This window comes from Camellia sinensis, chromosome 10 (genome assembly GCF_055761805.1).
Source record: "Camellia sinensis isolate YWXY chromosome 10, ASM5576180v1, whole genome shotgun sequence".
NCBI classification, from domain to species: Eukaryota; Viridiplantae; Streptophyta; class Magnoliopsida; order Ericales; family Theaceae; genus Camellia; species Camellia sinensis.
The window spans coordinates 143,486,933-143,499,942 of NC_138970.1; the positions used below are offsets into that span (position 1 = coordinate 143,486,933).

The 13,010-nt window shown below is 33.8% G+C and overlaps 1 protein-coding gene across 6 annotated transcripts in view; it reads left to right on the forward strand.

The window, feature by feature from the left end:
• Positions 1-4,300, forward strand: part of LOC114315179 (protein DETOXIFICATION 12) — a 28,854-nt gene extending 24,554 nt beyond the window's left edge. For 5 of the 6 annotated variants that reach the window (XM_082892487.1, XM_082892489.1, XM_082892488.1 and 2 more), the window contains 2 exons: positions 2,253-2,458; positions 3,996-4,300. In XM_082892487.1, coding sequence (XP_082748613.1) covers positions 2,253-2,458; positions 3,996-4,058 — 269 coding nt within the window. In that variant the 3' untranslated portion in view covers positions 4,059-4,300. The remainder of the gene's footprint in view (positions 1-2,252; positions 2,459-3,995) is intronic. The other variant, XM_082892493.1, reaches the window with a different exon arrangement.
• The last annotated feature ends 8,710 nt before the right edge of the window (positions 4,301-13,010 follow it).

Consider the following 13,010-nt stretch of genomic DNA (forward strand, 5'->3'; position numbering starts at 1 on the left):
TCTGTCATCTCTGAAAGACAGCTTTGATTGAAGAGCTTGCTCTAGAGAACTTGAGTGAATCTTCTTGTTGATCCTTTGTTCATGAATCTCAAGTGTGCCCATCAACTCATCGGTGGTCATGGCACTGAGATCCTTGGACTCTTCTATTGCGACAACCACGTGCTCGAACTTGGGACTAAGTGATCGGAGAATCATCTCTATCACTTGAAGAGATTCCATCTTCTCTCTATATCTTCTCATCTGATTAACAATGGTCAATGTTCTGTTGAAGTACTCAGAAATTGACTCATTCTCATTCATGTGCAACATCTCGAACTCGCCACGTAACACATGGAGTCGAACTCTGATCATCTTCTCAATTCCACGGTGTGAATTGTGAAGAATACCCCATGCCTCTTTAGAGGTTGTTGCTGCTGAAATCTTCTCAAAACTTGACTCATCAATGCCTTGATAGAGTAGATACAAGGCCTTTTTATCTCTCTTCCTTGAATATTCTAATGCCATCTTCTGAGCATCATTTAAATTTCCTTCATCTGCAAAAGTAGCTGGCTCGTCATATCCTCGATCCACTAACTCCCACAAATCTTGTGAGGCTAGTAGGACTTGCATTTGAATACTCTAATTTTCATAGTTCTTCTTGCCGGGTTTTGGAAATTGGGGCTGAAAGAAGTTGTTTGTGTTGGCCATTGGTTGTCCTTAAAAATCTCTAAATTTTTAGAATGGAATTTTCAAATTCTGATCGTACTGATGTGTCCGAAATACTCCAAATAGTTGGAAAGCACTATTGGATCACCAGAAATAGACTCCGAATGGCTCAGATCAAGCCAAAACAAGTTGAACAGTTCAGATCTGCGGCTGCACCTTAGCTGCGTCACACTGGATTAATCCTCTGTGTGTTGATGTTAGCGGCTCAGTCAACGACTCAGTCAACGCGGCTTGGTTAGCGGCGCGACTCAGGCTTCGCTCAGTCAGCGGCTTAGGTCAACGGCGGCTTGGCTCGGTTAGTGGCTTGGTTAACGTCAGCTCGGTCAAAGCTAGTCAGCGGCTTAGATGACGCCAGTGGATGACGTCAGGTCTCTGGTGCGCGTGTGTGGCGGGTGTTTGCGCATTGGATGACACGTCTTCTTCCTCTGGCAGCACGGGTGGCGCGTGGGCGAGTGGGGGCGCGTAAGAACGACGTCAGGAGGAGTGTGGAGCGTGTGTAGGGCCGTCCGATCTATGTTTTTGACACGGTTTTCACGGTTGTGCTCGTCTCATCGGGAGCTTCAAGCTGATGTGATCAAAAATGGATTTGGACCTCTTGAAAATTTTGCAGAATGTATGCAAATTCAAGCTACCTTCAGCTCTGATATCACTGTTGGTGGGAGTGGGGTGTAAACCACTATTGGTGATTCACAATGAGAGGTTTAAAACTGAACCAAACTAAAATTTAAATTCACTCAAAATAATTTTAAGGAAAAACATACAAACAGAGCACTCTTCGTTTCGTTCTCCCACACATTTGAAACCTTACAATAACATAGCTATATATAGATAAAAACATACAATGTGAACGCATTTATTGCAAGTACAGCTATCAGTATGAAATCATTTAATGCGTATACGGCTATCAACCAACGCATTGAATGCAGCAACCAATGCATTGAATTTCAGCCTCCATTTTTGACAAACAATCAAGATTACTTCACAACACAAATGAGCTGAGTCGAGCCTCTCGATTGCATTTGTTTATCAAGCTCGAATGTTCAACTCAAAAAATTCATCGAGCTCGAGCTCAGCTCAAAGCTCAATAATATATATATATATATTGCCTACTATTTACATCATTTAAATATACAAATAATATATTTTTACATTAATTACTTGATTATTTAAATAAATACTATCTTCATCCCAAATTGTTTGTTCGGCTAACTTAAAAATAATATATTTTTGTGTCAGTTTTTTTCCCCAAATTAAAAGTACTAAATGAGATATTTTAATTAGTGAAAAAAAATATTTAAAACTTTCGGTACAAGAATACATTGTATATAAGTTCTAATTTTATTTGCTGAATAAACAATTTGGGACGGAGGGAGTAATAAAAAAAGCCGAGTTTATTCGAAGTCAAGCTCGGGTCATTTATTAAGCAAGCCTAAAAGTTTGACTCATGCTCATTTATTTACTTAACGAATTGAGCAAAGCTAAGCCAAACTTGTAAATAGCTCGGTTCATTTCTAATTGTAATTTTTTTTAAATATGTTTTTAAGCAGGTGTTGCTAGGGGAAGTGGGTGGCAACATATAGGGGCATATGTTAACCTTGGGGCATTTTATCTTTGTGGAATTCCAATTGCTGCCATATTGGCTTTTTGGGTACAATTAAGAGGAAAAGGCTTGTGGATTGGAATACAAGCTGGTGCTTTTGTTCAAACAATCATGCTCGCTATAATAACAAGAAGTACAAATTGGGATAAACAGGTCAAATTTCTCTCTCTTTTACCTCGTGAAGCTTTTTATTTGCTCTAACCTGAAAATCCATTTGAATCTATCACACCATTGAAAGGAAAATTGAGGAAATGATGATAGAAAATTTGGGGTGTTAAAATTTAATTTCTATTTGCAGAGATTCAAATTTTCTTTCCCTTTCCTCTTTTCTTTTAGCAATGGAATGTATCAGTAGCTATTGTGAGTTGGATGGGAGGATGGAACTCAAAACCCATAACAGTAACAACTCAAAAGCTTAGACCCGGGACATGAGGATACATTGACATGACAATTTAAAAAAAGATAAGAAAAAGGACAAACCATACGAGGGACACACAAAATGTATAATTTTTTGTATTTATTTATGCCATTTATATGAATATTTCATTTAAACATAATACAAAAATACAAAATAAGACTAATTTTTAAAGTATAGAGGAGGGATTAGTAAGTATGAACTTATTTTGTTTTTTTTATTTTATTTTAACAATTGATCTTAAGTTACTTTTCTTAAATTTGTAATGCATTTGGTACGTGTAAGTGATGCACACGTGTACACTATCCAAAGTGTGTTTGGGACAATAATAATAATAAAGCACGTGTGGATAGAGATGTCCACAAAATGGGTTTGCCGTCTCCCTCCCTCATCTATATTGTACCAGGGGCGGGCCAAATCGGGTTGGTAAAGGGGGTAGGCCGGGAATGAGACAAGGATAGATTAATTTCATAACTTAAAAAATAAAAATATTAATAATTTTTTTTAAATAATATAATATGTTATAGGTAGTGATTTATAATAATGAAAGTCACACGATGTAAGATGAAAAAAAAAAGAGTGAAAATGAAAACTAAGTGTAATATTTTGAGTTTTAATTTTATCATATACAAAAAGAAAATTAAATGATATATATAATAAACATATAAATATATTTAGCAAATATAAATGGGGCAGGGTGGGGGAAACAAATTCTGTCTCCGCCCCACTTCCTCATTAAGGCGGAGAAAATCCGTGTAGGGTGGGGGAGGGATGCAGGGGCAGAGCGGGGAGAGAGAAAATGGCCATCCCTACGTGTAGACATGTGTCTGAAATGTCTTGAAAAGTATTCAATAAGTGTCAATACCTATCACATTTTTAGAAGTAAAAATATGAGACATTTGGTAGAATTTTTGATAGAATTTTTCAGATCTCTAACATTACTCTTTTTAGAAGTGTTTGTGCTTTTGAGCATAGCATCTTTTATAGGATCTTGGTTGGAGGATCAAGATCCATTTCATTACTAGTTCGAAAAGGAAATCTTCATTTTATACGGGGTTGCAAATATAACCAAATTCAAAATTCATGATTTTTTAAATTATCATGAGTTTTAATATATATATTTAGTTGTTTTAAGTTTAAAATATGAATTTACTGAAATTGTTTTTTGCACAATTGTTGATTATGTGATGAAGAGGATTGGAATTCGATTTGAATGTGTTTTGCTTCTTCATCCATTTTAGTAGGATTTCATTGGAGAAATTTTTCATGTTGCAGGCAACTCAAGCAAGACAGAGGATATTTGATAGAAAATCTTCAACAGATGATGGATTAAAGTGAATGTTGATATACTGTTATTGATGAATTACTAGTCTTTTATATCATTAAATTAAAGGAACCGACACCAAATTAAGAAATGAGATTTATACCCAATTCTTCAAAAAAAAAAAAAAATTCTCTTTCGATATTTTGAACTTGGAGCTGCATTTGTTGTTTACCTTGAATTGTATAAGCTTATGCTGCATTTAAACAATTTCAGGTTATAGCAAATCCAATGCTTAATTATGTTCATTTCCAAAGAATCTGCTTAATAGTTTGCCTAATATACAATGTCCGATTGGTAACACTTTATAAATTAACTTTTATAATTATAGTTTTATGGATTATTAATTTAATAAAGATTTAAATAGATTATAATTCTATTTGTTGCATTTTTTCATAATTAGTTAAAAAAAAAAAAAGGAACCTATATGGTTAAATAAGTTATCACATGGTTTTTTGTTGGGTAAATATCCAAAATGCATTCAAAAGTTACAATTGAGTTATAATTAAGGCTGGTAGGTCGTTTGCATATCAAAATATACTAATTAAAAACTGAGTAATAACCACTACTCTAAAATATAGGAGTTGAGAATGAATGTCGAACAACAAAGATTATGACAAGTTGCTTCTAATTTAGACACTAATTTGTTTGTGGCTTGAACATGAAATGATGTGCAATAAAATGAGAAAATTCTTAAGATTTTGAATTCACTACTAACCTTATAATTGGGAGTCATTATATTTAAATTGTAAAAAATCATTGAATTAGATACTAAGATGTACCTTGGTCGAGATACACCATTTAAAAATATTTGTGTTTTAAAACCAGAAAGCCATGACTTATATTCGTTTAGCATTGATCATCACCACTAAACTACCATTAAACTACGGTTGATGCATAATCCGTCTTACTAGATATGACCCGTCTAACAATTTTAACACACAAGCATTGAAAACAATTATATAACATGCATTCATAACTAGTGAACACATAATTTGATAAAAATTTTATTTACATAAAAATATAAAATTATATAACAGTATCCAAATCAATTAAAATTTTATAAAATTAAATTTTAATTATTTAATTAGAATTTCATCTCAGTCCTAAAAAAAAATAAAATTAATTCCACATCAGCATAAAACTACCACTCCACAAACTAAACACTCTCCCACTCTTTCCTACTCTTCTTGGAGCTCCCCTCTTGGCACTCTGCCTCCGCCCCTTTGAGGCCTGCGGCCTCAATTTATAGACATGTTCTGTAAAGCAAAAACAAATAAAATAATATTTATATATGTAATAATAATAATAATAATAATAATAATAATAATAATAATAAGTGTGAGGAAGTATTTTGCGAATGACGCCATGTGACCAAGATAGCTCCGAGATATTGGCTAAGGTGCCACATGGATGAGTCATGTTGCCGAGATAACCACGACATTGCCGAGATGTTCTACGGTAATATAGGAATCCTGAGGTATTCGAATAAGAGACAAGAGTCCTAGAACAGAGGAGGTTCTCAATCTGGATAAGGATAAGGCTCATGAGGAGTTTATCCCTATCTAGCCGAAAGTCCAAAATGAGCATTGAGCTTGAGTTCAATGGAGTGAGGCTACTAAGGGACTAGGTCACTGCTGATTATAAAAGTGAGGCACCTTCTTGGGTTTGAGGTAAGTTTTGACTTGTGAGTTTAAGTATTGTTTTGATATCTGTGAGAGATAAAGTTTACTGACTTGATCGTCGGAGTGCCCCCAGGTAGGCGAACCACCACAGTATTCTCATCTTCTTGTTGGCAAGTAGTTGGCTCAATCTGTTTTGTCGGTTCTCTCTTGCTAAGTTCCTTGTTTGGTTGTGTGGTTGAAAATCAACACCCACAATTTGGCGTCGGCTATGGGAACTTAGTAGGATAGATGGCCAACAACGGAGAGGAAGAGAGAATTGGGGATGACATCTACAGTGAAGAGGAGGAATATGTGGATCCTAACGCCAAAGGAAAGAACCAAAATGAATGAGCATAGGAACCAAATCCTAGGGTGAATGATGTCGGCAAATGTGAAAATCCAAAATATATTTTTTAAATAGTCAGTGCATAAATTAATTGAGTAATAATTAGATTAGAGTGTTGTGAAAAGTTATATGTGAAAATGGTTCAATTTTGTAATAAATTTTTTTTTAAAAAAATATAATTTTCGATCTCAGAATTAATGAAATTTTTATTATGTTGTTCTTATAAGAGTCTAGCATGTTGGATAAAATTTTTGGAATTTAATGGTGTGCATTTATTTTATGTGAATTTGCAGACTGATTGGTGTTTAGTTTAATTTATAGCAGAATTTGAAATTTGAGTTTTGGGTGTTTGGACCATGATTTGAGATAAATTTGTTGGGTCTATTTTGGTATATAATTGGACCATGTTTGACTTTATAGGTGAGACCCGCGATTTAGATTTAATTTAATTTGAGTTTGTTTAATTACTCATATTTGGTCTTTTTTAATTATGTGATTGGTAATAACCACTTTGGGAGTTGTTATTATTTATTATATAAGATTATAATAAATATTTAATAGTTGATTTTATGGTGTGTACCATATGGTGAAAAATTATATATTTTTATACTGAATAAAATGGGTGTACATTTTGTGGTGAGCAAAATATTATATTTTGAAGTGAAAAAAATTATATCATTTTATAATTTATAATATTACAAAAAATTATATTATATATTTTTTCTTAGAAAAGACCGACCCTTGGGAAGGCAACCCACGTGGGGCAGCCTCCCTTTTGTCCTTCTTTTCCTTTTTTTTTGGCTTGCATTTGCAGAGGCACCTTTCCCCCTCTCTCTCTCTCTCTTCATCTCTCTTTCTCCCTCTCTCATCGTCTTTCTCTCTTTTTCTTCCTCCATTATTGCTCAATCTTTGAGCTTGAAATGAGAGTATTTAGAGTGAGATTTTGCAAAAGTGTAAATGAAAGTTGGAGAGCTCGTCGTGGTCTTCGCAATGGTGGTCTTGGATCCATGATTGGGTGATGTTTGCATTTTCGGATTAGCTTTTCTTCATATTTGAGGTAAGGACTTTCTTCATATTATTATATTAAAGTTATGTTAGGATTATTTTGAGAAAAAAATGTCATTATAAGAAGTATTGCATATATATATATATATATATATATATATTTTTTAGATTTTTTGTTTGGTAAATTTTTGGAAGAAAAATTATGTTGAAGTGTTAAGGACATTGATATTTGAAACTTGATTTGGGAAAATCATCTTGTGTTGATAATTTTGTTAAAAAATCCAAAAATAAAATTTATAGTTGTATGGGTTGTATCTACCTCATATTATGGTTAGATAATTTATTTTGAGAAAATAATGTTGAAATCTTTATCTCATCCTTGAGTTTTGGAATTTATTTTTGAGAAAAATAAATTGGTATTGAGGAATATAATGTAAATTGTTGAGTTGAGATTATAGAATTGTTTTGGGATTAAAAACTGTAAAAGTGTTATATTTATGATATTTTATGCAAAATAATATGTTGATGATTAGATTGTGTACATTTTTATGAAAATGAAAATGTGAAATATGGACTTTTGAACTCACAACCTTGAAAATGTTACTCTTGGGCATATTTTATAATTTTTGAGGTAAATATCATGTTGATTAGGTAATTTTAGAAAAAAATTGTGAAATTGTTATTTGTAGAGATTTAGGAAAAATTGGCTATGCATGAAATGTGAGTGTATTTGAGAGATGAGACATGTGAGGTTAAGTTAGGTGTTATTAATTTGGAAGATGGTGAAAATAATGGACTTACTAATTTTATGAATTAAATTAGTTTGGTTAATATTTTAAATCCTTCGTAATTAAAAGGGTGTTATTGGGTTTAATTCATAACTTTAATATTATGAGATTAAAAGTGACGAAATTGACCAAGTATGAGATTTAGAGAAATAAGCGAGATTAAGTTGATATGGTATGGTATTGGGTTCCTAGTTATACTAGTTGAATAATGTTATAATAATAATTTCATACTTCAAAATTTTTATGAGATATTTGAACGGTTTTGGCGGTCTCTGAATAGAAAAGAAAAGAATGTGATTTTAGCTTGTTTGAAGCAAATGAATGAATTGGATTAAAACAAAAATGAGTTAATAACTTTTATTTATTTATTTATTTATTTTCCCTTGGTTTAATTTGATGGGGTTAATGTTGATAATTGGAAAATGAACACTCATGTTATATTTTATAATTATAGTCAAGAGGAGATTTTGGTATAATCAATTAAGCGTTGGAATATTCACTTATGCTTAGTGAGAATTACGATTGAACTTAAAGATCCCGATATTTCACTTGCATGAGAAAAGTGAGAATTTGATTTTATTTAATATTTGGGATGGGGATGAGTTTTAGAAAGATTGTAATCACATTTCATTGATAAAGTATGTAAGTTAGAAATTGATGAAAGCTTGAACCCGCTTTGGTGTCATATGTTATTGCTATTGATGAACCTATTTTTTAGAAGTTTTGGTTTTGGTAACCGGCAGAGGATTACCATGTTGGTATTTAAATGAGATTCTTGGAAAGATAAGAAAATGTTTTGTGTATAAAGAATGTTGTTGAATTGTCTTGAAAAGACTAAGTTGGAAGTTGTTGATTTATATGTGGTAAATACATGAACATTGACATTATTATATTATCTCTTGGGATTGTATCATGGTATTACATTGATAGAGATATGGAAATTGATCACAATGGAGCATTGTGTGGTGGAATTGAAATTGGAACTATTTTAATGCATTGTTACATATTGCATTGCCATTCCATTTCATTATTATCATGGATTTCGAATTGCAATTGGAAACTATTGTTTTGAGAAAGGAATTGTTTCTGTGAAACAAGATCATTTGGATTTGTTTTGGGTAAATACGTCGGTAAGTCCGGATAGGGGGTGTAGTTTGATATTGGTTTAAGTTGACCTAAGTGTCCATGGTGAAAGACCGAAATCACGTGCAGAAGAGGTACCACAGTCCTTCCGGGGAGACACCGATAAAGTGGGAATTTGGTAGTGCTCGATATGCCTACTTGCAAGCACCAGCCTCGGGATTACTTAAGTCGTATTTACCACCTTTGAATTATATTGAAATTGTTGAATTAATGTGTTTTCAAATTGGCATTGTGCATAAGATTTTCAAAAGATGAGAAAAATATTTTGAGCATGACATAGCATATGCATTCATCTCATAAGACTGTATAAAATGTATTTGATACTTTGTTGACTGTCATTATGAATTGTTTAATTATTTGATTCAATTGACAAATGGGTAATTGAATGAACTGAAAAGGATATCATGTCGCATTCGAGGCATGCTTATTTATTTAAATTAACTAGTTGTGTTTAATTAAATAAATTGGATTTAAGAAATTACGTAATAGAATCATATGATTTTGACATGGTATAATCTTGCGTATATGTATGAGTATCTTTGTGCCCGCATATCTTTTAATGTTATAATATGAGATTGTTTAGTGAGCTAGTGGTTGCTCACTGTACACACCCCATTTTTGACCGCCTTTCAGACTTGGGTGCTATTGATTGATTACTTGAGGATGAAAGTTATGCTATGCAAATGTTAGATTTCTTCAGTAAGGAGAGCGTCAAATCCCAACCTTACACCCCATTTTGGACCAAAAATATTTTGACCAAAATAATTTTAGACCTTAAAACCGTCTCTTTCAAAATATTTTTGAAAAAGTTTCTACGATGATTCCGAGGCTCGCATTTTGTTAAATGTTGCGCTTTTCGGTAAACCGAGCAAGGACAAAGTGGAAACAAATGAAAGAAAGGTGAAATCTTCCAAAAATATTTCAAAACACCTTATTTAGAGGTTTAGAGTTGAAGAAAATAGGAGGGGAGGGAAGAAAACTAGTTAAGGAGAAGTTAGGCATGAATCCGGTTAGGACCAAAACTGAGCAGTCTTCACTAAAATAGGAATATCTTTTAACACACTTGGAATTTTGATGCGAGGCTACCACCATTAGAAAGATTACTTCCGGGGCTTCAATTTATACTTAAGAATGACCTGCAAAGGAGTCCGGATGAAGGAGATATGCCTATTTGAAGTCGGGGCCAAAAACCAGTTTTTTGCTTGTCGGCCACTAGTGAGGTTTGACGGCCATGTGTTGGCCAGGGGTGAAGTGTGTTTTCCATGGATGAGGTTTGTCAGCCACTAGTGATGGCCGGTCGGCCATTGGTGCAAAAAAGGTAGTTTTTTGCAGATATTTTCCCTCAACCTGTTCTACACTGCTCCAGTTGTCCTATATTGATATTTTCAACCTGAAGCCATATATTTCTATATATAGAGGACCTTCTCTATTGTTTTCAAGGTTGAAAAATTTTTGGGAGTCTCTCTCTCTAGATCTCTCTCTCTCTCTCTATTGAACTTTTGTGCATACAAGTGTAGATACACTTTAAGTTTGCCTATCAACCCTTAACCAAAGTTGCTTATCTTTGGGCTGAGGATACTTGGAACCCTCTTTGAGATGTTGAAGGTAGTCTTGGGTTGATTTATTGCCTCAATTGTGTCTTGGCTTCAAGAGGTATAACACTCTCCATTTAAGCTTGCTTTGCACAATTGTTTTCCTATCTCTTTCCACTATTTTTGGACTGTTTTTGGCCAAGTTTTGAATTATAAAAAACTCTATTTTTATGAACTAAAAATGGTGGTTTGAGGCCATTTTCAGTTAAGGGGTGATTCACCCTTCTTGCTTCTTTACTTGTAAAGTTTTTGTGCTTTTATCCATCACTTTCAAATCAACATTTTTTGGGCCTTGTAACCACTGATTTTCAGAGGTGCTTAGAGGCTAAAATGTTGTTTTGAGGTCCCAAAAATAGAGGGGTTAGCCACCACTCTTTATGCTTGTTTACTAGCTCAAAAGGTCCATGTTTTAACTTATTGTTTTAGCTACTTTTTGTCTTCATTCCAGCATGATTTCCAACTAATTTTGGGTTGTGAAAACTCTATGTTTTTGGGATGAAGCTTGGGTCCTAAGGTCATTAAAGGTTGAGGGGTTGATAACCCTTATTTGTACCTTGTTTTGGAGGCTTTGCCCTTGTGTTTCCCACCTTTACGCTATTTGTTTTTGAGCTTTTAAATATTGAATTTCAAACGTTTTTTAGTGGTAAAAAACTCATTTTGAAGTCCAAATTTGGAGGGGTTAGCCTTCCATCCTTGTGTCTTATTTGCATGCCTAGTTAGTTTCATATGTTAGCATGTTTTTGCCTCTGAAATAGACTGCTTTAGCTCTATTTTGGATGTTTGATGCCTTTTGAGTCTTGTTTTGCATAGTTGTAGTGTAAGTCCATGCTCTAGCTTGGTGTTTTTGAGGCTTTAAACACCATTGGTTTGAATTGATCGCATTTTTTAGTGCTTTTTATCATCTATTTTCAACACTATAAACTCTGCAACCTCCCTCTTTGCTTCACTCTTTCATTTGCTTTTGAGGGTTGTTTCAAGCTTGGAATCCTTTAAGCTTGAGATTGAGGTTATGCTTAATGGTTTAATCCTCTTTGAGGGTTCATTATCAACGGCATGATCTCTCTTTTGCCTTACATTATCCCTTGGTTGACACTTCTTTCATCTTAGAAGACACTCACTAATGGACTTAATGGATTAATGGATTAATGAATGATTTGGTAATTAAAATGAGTAAACAAAATAGGCAAGTAAAAGAGGCAAGATAAGCATTCTTTGTGTTGCATTGCATGTGTTCAAATTGGACCTTAATTTGAACACAAGGAAAATGGGACATTTCATACTCAAAAGTGATGAAATGTGCCACTTTCCTTGGTCTCCATTACCCTTGATCGTGCATGATAGGGTGGTGGTCATTTTGGTCTTCTTTGTGTATTTATTGAACTTGTACAAACTTGATCCCTTAGCCATCATGCATGTAAATTTCCTGATTGATGGTTAGAAGGCCAAGAGTTTCTCTCATTTGAGCTTGTGTGATGATAAGGAGGGTAAACAATACAAACAACCTATGAGAATACACTGTTTTGCTCTCTATTGCAGCATGGAAGTGTAAACCAGCAGTGGCCGACAGCCACCACTAGTGGCCGACCGGCCACCAATGGTGGTCGGCCGGCCGGCATTGGTAGCCGACCGACCACTTGTCCTTCTTGTCCCCCATCAGTGATTTTTGCACACTGTGATGGTAAGATGAAGCAGAGGTGTTCTGGAAGTTGGCAGAATTTTCAGTGATCAAATGTGTAAACAGAGGCTTGCAGCGGCATGGCAGTGGCTTTTCGGGTGTAAAATGGAGCATGAGCATGCATATCCATCACTTCCCGGGACTAAGTAGTTGATTACTTAGTTTATTTGCAATTGACTTGTAATCCATCAATTAGCTAAGTAGTTAATTAGATGTGATGTAATTATTTAATTAATTAACTAGAATAATTAATTAGTTTCGGTTTGTAATAGTTAGCTTAATTAGTGTAATGACCCAGAATTTTTTTTTTTAAATAGCCAGTGCATAATTTAATTGAGCAAAATTTTAAATTTGATTGCTATGTAAATTCTGTGCGAAAACAGTTTGGTCTTGTATTTTTTAAAAATAGTTCCCAATCTCAAGAAATTATGAAATTGTTATATGTTGTTCCCGTATGAGTGTAGCACATTGGATAAAAATTTCAGAATTAAATGATGAGTATTTATTTTATGAAAATTCACGGACTGATTGGTGTTTAGTTTAATTTATAGCAGAATTTGAAATTGAGTTTGTGTTCGGACCAGGATTTGAGATAAATTTGTTGAAACTATTTTGGTATATAATTGGACTATGTTTGACTTATGGGTGAGACCCATGATTTAGATTTAATTTAATTTGAGTTGTTTTAATGACTCATATTTAACTGTTTGGTCCTTTTTAATTAGGTGATTGGTAGTAACCACCTTAGGAGTTGTT